A 9,088-nucleotide genomic window follows, 5' to 3' on the forward strand; every position below is an offset into this window, starting at 1 on the left:
AGTACACCAGTAGGTTACGAAAAATCAAACTGATCAGCGAGACATAAATGATACGGCATTTAATGAAAAGAAAAGCTAGTGTGTTCGGATGGACATTTTTAGGCTAGCCTACATTATTAAGATTACTTAGTGCTTAACAACATTTTAGCCCACTCTACTTTATCAAACGCTTTTAAATCCGCTTCATGCGACTCAAGAGATGTAAGATGTGGTGAAGTAGCCTGCTGCAATTACCGCTGAAATTATGGCTGTCACGTGACGATATCCTGTTACGTGATTGGAGTAGATGAATATGTTAGATTTCAGAAAATTATTCTTGCACTAATTAGAATATGTTAGGTTTTACACACCAATTATCTCGAAAACCATACTACATTGTGGCACAAATTTTTGTCAGGAGATGCATGAAGTCTTTAAACTTAGAAAAATGCAAAAAAGTTATTTTTGGCAAAATGGCGGATATTAGGTTTACCAAAATTACGGCAGCGCTCCGCAAATGACCGCGTTTCTGAAACGCAAACAAAAAAAATGCATCAGAAAAGCGAAAACCACTAGATTTCTTTGATATCATTAAAAAGTTATGACAGTTCCACTTTGTGGCTGCAATATCACCTAAAAAGAGCAACGGGAACTTGTGGCGTCTTTTAATGGGTGAAGGACACTTCTGTCAATATTCTGTGGGCACAGTGCATCAAGCCTTTCATGACTCATTGCACTTCTCGGTGATTTTTTATCAGAGCTAATTTGCGGAAAGATCTTTCACCAGAACAGGTTGTTACCATCATACTTAAGTAAATTCTAAGGGCAATGCTAACACCTGCAACCATTACTTAAATACTTCAATCAACCATTACTACCATAATTCAATCATACATTTTGGCATCATGTCTTTACCCATTCGTGATATTGCGTTGCAATTTCTTTCCTATGTTTCGTTGGAAGATGTCCACAGCATGTCCACTCCTTCACATTCGATGCTGGAAACGACGTGTTGATGACAGGGCGAATAGAATCGAATGACTCATACTTGGAAACCTGGAACGCTGACTCATACTTGGAAACCTGGAACGCTTTATAAAGGAATAAAGTTGTGGTGTAAGCGAAAGTGACTTTCTGGTGCCAAACCCATTATCTGCATTTTGTTTTAAAAAGTCGTAAACAAATTTGTTTTTAGCGTTATACCGACCTCACAAGGTAGTTGAGTAAAGCCTAAAATATCAACAAAACAAAACATAGCGCGTAGAAGTAACTGAAGCGCCGACTACTTTTAACCCGAGTAGCAATAGCGACAACGATTAATTCTCATTGACTGGTAGCGAGTAGCGACATTTCAATGCATTGTGACGACTAAAAGAGCGTGTCACTTTCAAATTAGCGAATATCCACCTCTCCCCGAGTTTAATAGAAGCAATCCATGGTACATTGCAACTGTTCAATTGGTAAATTATATGCTAATACTGTATTTCCAGTTTTAATATGATTAAAACTGGAAATAAATATGATTAAAACTGGAGCTGAAGAGATCGGAAGATCGAAACACTGGCCTTTGTCCGTAGTTACTTTTCATAATGTCTTTTTAGACATTCTTTTTGGGTCAATAATGTCTTTTTAGACATTACTTTAAAGAAATAAAAAAGAGTTAAAAGGCATGTAAATTTCACTCTGTGTGGAGCTACATGTACTTGACAGGTTAACTGTTATTTTTTTATTCACTTGTTGATTCATTCATGTCAGTTTGTATCCTCTGTGGATCCTTCTCTAGTATCATGGGCCAATCCTATAGATGTTTGCTGGTACACCCCTTCATTTTCTTTGAATTTTAATATGGTTGCTGGTGTTATTGATGACTTTTATTATATTGATTACGTATGGAAATAAATTAATTAACATTTAAAACAGTTTGAAATGCAAATTAAACTGTGTTTTAATATTTTTGACTGTTTTAAAAATTTGTAGATGCCCCCTTGAAAACAATAATCTTCACATATGCACAGAAGTATTTGTAAAGGTCACTCAGTAACAAATTGTAACAAATCAAATTTTTGGTGAAGACAATCTTAACACAAAATCCATCAGATGACATTTTGTAAAACATAAAGTTGATTGTTACTTTTAAAAATATCATCGTGATGACATCGTGATTAGTACGATCAGCTCATGGTCGAGAACAATGGTACATTGTATCCAACCTTCAATACGAGGATGGAACATAATGATGATAATGATGACACCAGAAATTTATTGAAATAATTATGTAACAAAACTGCTACTGTGCTACCTCAAATCGCACATTTTTGATTCGTTTTTGAAGTATTTTTAAATCATTTGAAATAATGAGCTTTGTAACGTGCTATCACTTAGATCCCTTCATAACTTTTCAAATAATGTGATAGTCTCATGTCTGTGTTTGCATCGAGTTCATGGTTGTACTGGACGTATTTTCATTTCACTTTTTTTCAACGAATAAAATGAGTTCTTCCAGGGTTGCCACGTCATTCCTGTGCTGTTTATGGTTCCTTCCCTCAAGTACTTCCCATTCAAGTTTGCGTGGTGGCAATGAAAATACCACCAAGCACCCAATTGTTCTCTAGAACAATGACCAGAGGAAATGTCGTTGTCGCGATCTTTTGTGGAAAACTGGAGATTATTGTGATGAGCCAAAGCATCACCTTAAAATTAAACAATGCATTGGATGAAAAATAAATCAATTCAATTTATTTGATATGACAAATTGACTATAGACATATAATACAAAATGCAGTGTGACTGAAGTAAAACATATTTTTCGATTAATATGAAGACTATTTTGTCGAAGGGTATTGATTCGTCAAGCATAAAGATAGAATTTTTTCAGTCAAAGTATTCCCATAGTATATTGAAAAAGTGTAGATTGCATTGTTACGTAACAATTAGAACGTGACAGAAACTCTTTGGGATTTTGTAATGAAACTAAAATAACATGATCGATTCAAGTTAAGTTTTCAATGAATTTCAACAGATTCAGTCATGTATGTCGTCAGGCATACAAGGTAGTTATTTGATGTTGATAATGAGATGGTCCATTTGTCAAATACTTTCTCTACAGCTACATATCAAGTAATTTTCTTGTAATGAACTAATAAAGTTAATCTATATTAATTTACAAGATATTTCACGACCCATCTACACCAACCTGCATTTCCACTGTAGCCTTGGATCGTCGATCGATAATTTGTGGATTCGTCGCCAATTGAAAACGTTCTGTATTCACATATGAGTTTATTCACACAAGGTAAAGAGCTAGGGCAATGTAGGCTGAAAAATACTTCATATTATTCGAAACGCCTCATTTTATATTGTCAGCTAAACTTCTGTTAGTCAAAGCAGTTTATTTAAATTATATTCTAAACAATTGAGCAATTTAACGGCCATGATATTTCGCAGTTCAACAAAAATGTATGCTTTGGAAAATAAAAATTTTCCTGCTCATCAGTGCACTAAAGAGGAATCGTTGTGTTTTATCTGAATGTGTTTGATGCCCAGTTTATCATCAAACTGATGAGGTCAAATCAGTTGAAACAAAGTCTTTATCTGCTGCAATTATTATTTCAAAACTTTTTTTACTGCTTGATTTTATTGTTGTGTGTTGGTGCTGACATGACCTACATTGAAACCAACAAACTCATTTCAGTAAAGTAGGCTTTAATAAACTTAAAACGTGAATATCCTGCAATTGAAAACTAGCTTTAAAGAATGTTAACAGAAAGTATTAAATGACAAACTAAAACAAGACTCTACTTAAACTGCCGATTGCACTGCTACACTGTTAACTGAAAACTAGAGAATGAACCAACACGAAAGAAACCAAGAGAAGCCAAGTCAGGCAATCGGCAAACCCACACTGCGCTGTCGGCAAGAGAGATGTGGTGCGTGACGACACGCGCTACACCACATTCTCCCCCGCCAAATAAATTTCGAAAAGGACCAGACAAGATATTGACTCAGAAGCCATATCTTTCTGGTGACTTTCGAATTCTAGTAGAACGTCTCAAGATAGTTGTACTGTTGTCGGTAAACCCTTCATTAGTTGATGTGATCGGGTTTGTAACATCACAAGTAGGCCTACTGTCTTCGCGAACGTCAGTAGTTAAATTCGAAGGAGCGTCTGTTAACGGCGTGTTATAATCGTTTGTTAGTATGTTATGGATTTCAGGTTCTTCCGGCACATTTAAGGTAAGATCCGTCGTTGTAGAAAGGCGTTTTTCTGCATCAACCTCAGTTTGAGGAGAGGGTGCCAAATCCGAAGTCGAAACAGTCGCCTCTCTTCCACTTTGATATCGTACACGAGCATAAGTAGGATTCGCATTGAGTAATATTACAGGATCACAGACAGGTTCACTTTTATTACGCACAAAGCGTCGCAATAAAACTGTTTTACCGGAGTCCAAAAGCCACGAAGGCATTGCCATGCCATACATGGCTCGTCGTGCAAATGAGAATAACCTCTCGTGGGGTGTTTGATTAGTCGCGACACATAGCAATGACCTAATAGAATGCAAAGCCTGTGGAAGGACTTTCTCCCAATCGTCCTCCAGGACATGGTGCGTTCTCAAAAGAAGTTTTATTGTTTTCCATACCGTTTGGTTTGTCCTTTCGCACTGTCCATTTCCTTGAGGATGGTAAGGTGATGAGCAACTAGTAGCTATTCCACGCGTAGAAAGAAAATCTTTGATCTCTCGGCTAGTGAAAGCAGTTCCCCGATCGCTGTGGATGTAAGCAGGGAAACCAAACAGGCAAAATAAGTTAGTTAAACAATCAATGACGGACTCGGAAGACATTCTTTTGCATGGAAACACAAATGGGTAGCGACTATATTCATCTACAATCACTAACAAATAGGGCTTCAAACCTTTAACAGGACCCTTGAAATCAACAGATAGTCGTTCCCATGGGTGCGTAGCTTTGATAAGAGTTCCTCTTGGTGGTTTGTAAAAACGTGGTTTGAGTTCAGCACAAGTTTGGCATTGGTTGCAAATTGCTTTAGTCTCTTCGCTGGTGTACGGCAAGTTGCGGGATCGAATAAAGTGATACAATCTAACATATCCTGGATGTCCAAGTGATTCATGTAACGAAAGCAAGTCTTTGCCAGGGCTCAGACTTGCAGACACTCTTGATAGTGCATCAGGGGCTATGTTTTCTTTTCCGGGCTTGTGACGGATTTCATAATGAAACTGGCTTAGCTCTAGACGCCACAACAAAATTTTGTTATTTTTGATCTTCCCACGGTTGCGTCTATCAAACATATACGAGATCGATTGCTGATCGGTGACAAGTGAAAAGGTGCGACCCTTTAAAAAATGGGCCCATTTTCGAACGACTTCAATGATAGCTGTAGCTTCTTTTTCGATAGCCGGATACTTCTGTTCGCAGTTACTCAGGGTGCGGGACATAAAAGCGACAGGGCGACCGCCTTGGGAGAGGATTGCGGCTATAGCGTAGTCAGAAGCGTCACTTTCGATGTCGAAACTTAGGTCATCACGAATAGTTCCCAGACTAGCAGCCGCCAATTCTTCCTTTAGTGTTTTAAAAGAATTCAAAGCATTTTCGTCCAAAGGTATAACAGCCTTTAAGAGTGGACCAGCCTTCAATGAAAATCTTTCAATCCATTTGGCATAGTACGCAAACATACCACAAATTCTTTTCAATTCTTTCAGAGTTTTTGGTGGAGGCATTTCCAACAGTGGTCGAAGTCGTTCAGCGTCTGGTTTCTTTTGGTTGTGCGAGATTTGGTAGCCAAGTAAATTGATTGTAGATTGTCTAATGTGCGATTTGTCTTTATTAAAAGTAAATCCACTCTTCTCTGCAGCATCAAGCAAGGCATTCAAGTTTTCATCATGTTCTTGTACAGTTTCCCCTGTAACGGTCAGATCATCTAAATAGGCGTAAACTTTCTTCAGATTGTATCTTTTGATGAAGTCATCCATAACTCTCTGAAAGGCAGCAACTCCATTTGTTACACCAAAAGGTAGTCTTTTGTATTGATACAAATGGCCGAGAGCTTCGAATGCTGTAAATGGTCTTTCTTCTTGCAAGAGGGAAACTTGGTGGTAAGCGGACCGCAGATCAAGAGAGCTGTAGATTTTATCTTTTGCAACCTTGTTGACAATGTCTTCAATTCGCGGAAGGGGATACGCGTCCAAAAGTGTAAAACGGTTCACGGTCTGTGAATAATCGATCACAAGGCGGCATTTATGTTGATTCCGGACAACAAGCACCTGCGATCTCCACGGAGATCTTAAAGGTTCAATTATGTCTTCGGCTAATAGTCTTTCCACCTCCTTTTCAATATATGCGACGTCATCTTTTGAATAAGAACGGGAAGGGGCTGCAACAGGTTTATAATTAGGTGCATGTATTGGAAAAGACTTGGTGGATCCACGCGAGCTGAGGTAAGTGCTACGAGCTTCGGTGTTGCTGCGGAAATTACAAGCGGTTTTTCGGGGCCACAAAACTGAAAGGTGACTTTCTCGTGTTTTTGAAAGAAATTTTGGCCTAAAATCACATCAGCACAAGAGTTTGGAATGACATCGAAACAAATCTTTGGATAACTTCTATCGAGGAGTTCAAGATGCAAACAAGCGCAGCCATCGGTCTTGACCAAGTGATGGGTCGACGCCATGGTCACAGTGTGAGGTTGTTTCGTAAGGTTTATCTTCAGCTTGTTTACCAATTTTCTATCAATAAAGTTATCCGAGGCACCTGAATCCAGCAAGGCTTTAACTGGATGTCCATTTACCAAAGCGTCCACCACTGTGCGATGCAGGCAGTTAGGAGCTCCAGCAAAATATAACGGGCCTCTGTGCCTGGAAAGCGTTGACGAGTAATTAAGAGAATCCGCGTTAGCAACTGGGTTTTCTGCAGCAGAAGCCAGAGATACTGATGAACTTTTACTGCGACAGGCCTTGGAAAAATGCCCTAGTTTTCCACAATTGTAGCATTTCTGTTTGTGTGCTGGACAGGACCAACGGTCATGGAGTGGTCCGTTACAAAAGTAACATGATTTTCTGGTTTGTACCTTGGACTTGGAAGTGGCAGCAGAAACGTCGTGATCCTTGTGCTCTGGACGCATGTTGTTTCCTTCTCGCGCATAATTTGTCGTTGAGGCTATCGAAGTGTTTGCAGCTCTCCCCATGATGCAAGATTGTTGTTGTGCTCTTTCTATACTGTCGCTCAGTTCCGAAGCACGTTGAAGGTCTATGTTATCCTCTTCCAAAAGACGTTGGCGGATGACAGGAGACTGTAAGCCATTTATGAAAGAATCGCAAATAAGCTGCTCTTTATACGTTTGGGCAGAAACGTCGTCAAAAGTACAGTCCTTAGAGAGTAGTTTCAGCGCTCTAAGGTATTCCAAGACCGTTTCTCCACTGGCTTGCTTTCGGCTGATTAGTAAATGCCTGGCGTAGACATTGTTCTTCTTCTTTACGTATGTTCTCTTGAGAATATCTACAATTGCATCATAGTCGTCAACTTCCTCGACATAGAGGTATACCTCTGGGGACAAGAAGCTACGTATTATTCTAGTTTTGTTGATATTAGGAGTTCCTTCCTGGCGAACCTCTTCAAGTGTAGCGATGTAGTCAGTGACAGTCTGAAACCAGAACTTGAAAATGGTAGGGGCTTCAGCGGAGTTAGGATCAACTGAAAGGTCTTTAGGACGAGGAATATGTCTGTCCATCTTTCTGATTCTTGCTTAAATAAGTTTATTAAATTGACATGACCTACATTGAAACCAACAAACTCATTTCAGTAAAGTAGGCTTTAATAAACTTAAAACGTGAATATCCTGCAATTGAAAACTAGCTTTAAAGAATGTTAACAGAAAGTATTAAATGACAAACTAAAACAAGACTCTACTTAAACTGCCGATTGCACTGCTACACTGTTAACTGAAAACTAGAGAATGAACCAACACGAAAGAAACCAAGAGAAGCCAAGTCAGGCAATCGGCAAACCCACACTGCGCGGTCGGCAAGAGAGATGTGGTGCGTGACGACACGCGCTACACCACAGGTGCGTTCCAATAAGAAAGCTTTGAGATGTTTGTTTTATTGCAAATTTTTGTAATGTTTACAATCTGTTGAGGTGCACTGGACTAAATACAACGTTTTGTAAGATTTTCTGTTTTTTCAGCTTACTCTTCGCAAATTTGAAGACTTCAATATCGTTATCAGCCAATACAATTCCACAAGGATTATTCCAATGTATCCACTGCGAGACTTCCTTAACAGCATTTCAAGATGCAAATGGAAATAATCGTTTCTAACATTAGCAAGTTGAAGCTGTCTACGAGATCAAGCCTACAAATTGAGTTTAGCAGTCGAGTGTAAAAGAACATCGATCAGCTTTTTAGCCATTATTTTGTCCTTTCTCAGCTAGTGGTTGAACAGCGTATACTGACACTGACATCCAGAAAGAGCTCTCCTTTGTTTGCTAACTGTTTAATTTGAGTAAACTCATCATTTTCCAAACTTTTATTTGTGTCTAAACTTTAGATTCTTATTCTTGCAAACGTCACTTATAAAGTTTCGATCAAGCTTTGCTTTGTTTTTCAACTTTTTCGAAGAACTTCCCAGAAGTAACGTATTCAAAGTTATGCAAATGCGTTTTCCATTATATGCTTTATTTGAACCCCATGGGACTAGATAGGCTACAATATGTTGGCTTCACCTCATGTAATGACGATACTTCCTGTTTTAAGCGCACTCTACTTACCTGTACTCAGCGTAAGCTTTGTTTCCTTCCCAGTCCTCGATGTCAACTCTCAACATGTGATGCATTGTGCTTAAAATCTCATGTAAGCTTTTGAGTCCTAAGTATATGAAATAAAAAGTATTGGGTTACATTGAAACGGCTCGGTTTGAGAAAAGTAATGCTTGCTCACTTAACGCTAAGCATCAGACACAATGCTGGAGTTCTATCAAAGCAATCCCAACACTTGACCTACTATATAGAACAGGACCAAATATGTTGTTACTTAAAGGGGCAGTAAACCCCAAACCATACTTTTCGATTTTTTTGTTTGTAAGTGCTCTAGACATGTATAATAAGT

At 38.7% G+C, this 9,088-nt stretch overlaps 2 protein-coding genes across 2 annotated transcripts; both read right to left on the bottom strand.

Annotated features, from left to right (window-relative positions):
- Positions 1–1,904: 1,904 nt before the first annotated feature.
- Positions 1,905–8,844, bottom strand: LOC145766923 (ryncolin-1-like). Its single transcript, XM_082578631.1, has 3 exons — positions 8,752–8,844; positions 3,173–3,240; positions 1,905–2,669 (listed from the first exon to the last, which is right to left on the bottom strand). The coding sequence occupies exons 1-3, from the start codon at positions 8,814–8,816 to the stop codon at positions 2,419–2,421; spliced, it is 384 nt and encodes a 127-aa protein (XP_082434757.1). The 5' UTR covers positions 8,817–8,844; the 3' UTR covers positions 1,905–2,418.
- Positions 3,981–4,953, bottom strand: LOC145765979 (uncharacterized). Its single transcript, XM_082577630.1, has one exon. It carries the CDS (start codon positions 4,815–4,817, stop codon positions 3,981–3,983), a length of 837 nt encoding a protein of 278 aa, XP_082433756.1. The 5' UTR covers positions 4,818–4,953.
- Positions 8,845–9,088: the final 244 nt, after the last annotated feature.

Source organism: Aplidium turbinatum, chromosome 3 (genome assembly GCF_918807975.1).
Source record: "Aplidium turbinatum chromosome 3, kaAplTurb1.1, whole genome shotgun sequence".
Classification (NCBI taxonomy): domain Eukaryota; kingdom Metazoa; phylum Chordata; class Ascidiacea; order Aplousobranchia; family Polyclinidae; genus Aplidium; species Aplidium turbinatum.

Coding starts and splice junctions, on each gene's coding strand:
- LOC145765979 (XM_082577630.1), bottom strand. CDS start 4,817: ATGTCTTCCGAGTCCGTCATTGATTGTTTAACTAACTTATTTTGCCTG.
- LOC145766923 (XM_082578631.1), bottom strand. CDS start 8,816: ATGCATCACATGTTGAGAGTTGACATCGAGGACTGGGAAGGAAACAAA. Junction 3,241..8,751: donor AAAGCTTACGCTGAGTACAG/GTAAGTAGAGTG, acceptor ATGTGAATACAG/AACGTTTTCAATTGGCGACG. Junction 2,670..3,172: donor AGGCTACAGTGGAAATGCAG/GTTGGTGTAGAT, acceptor TTTAATTTTAAG/GTGATGCTTTGGCTCATCAC.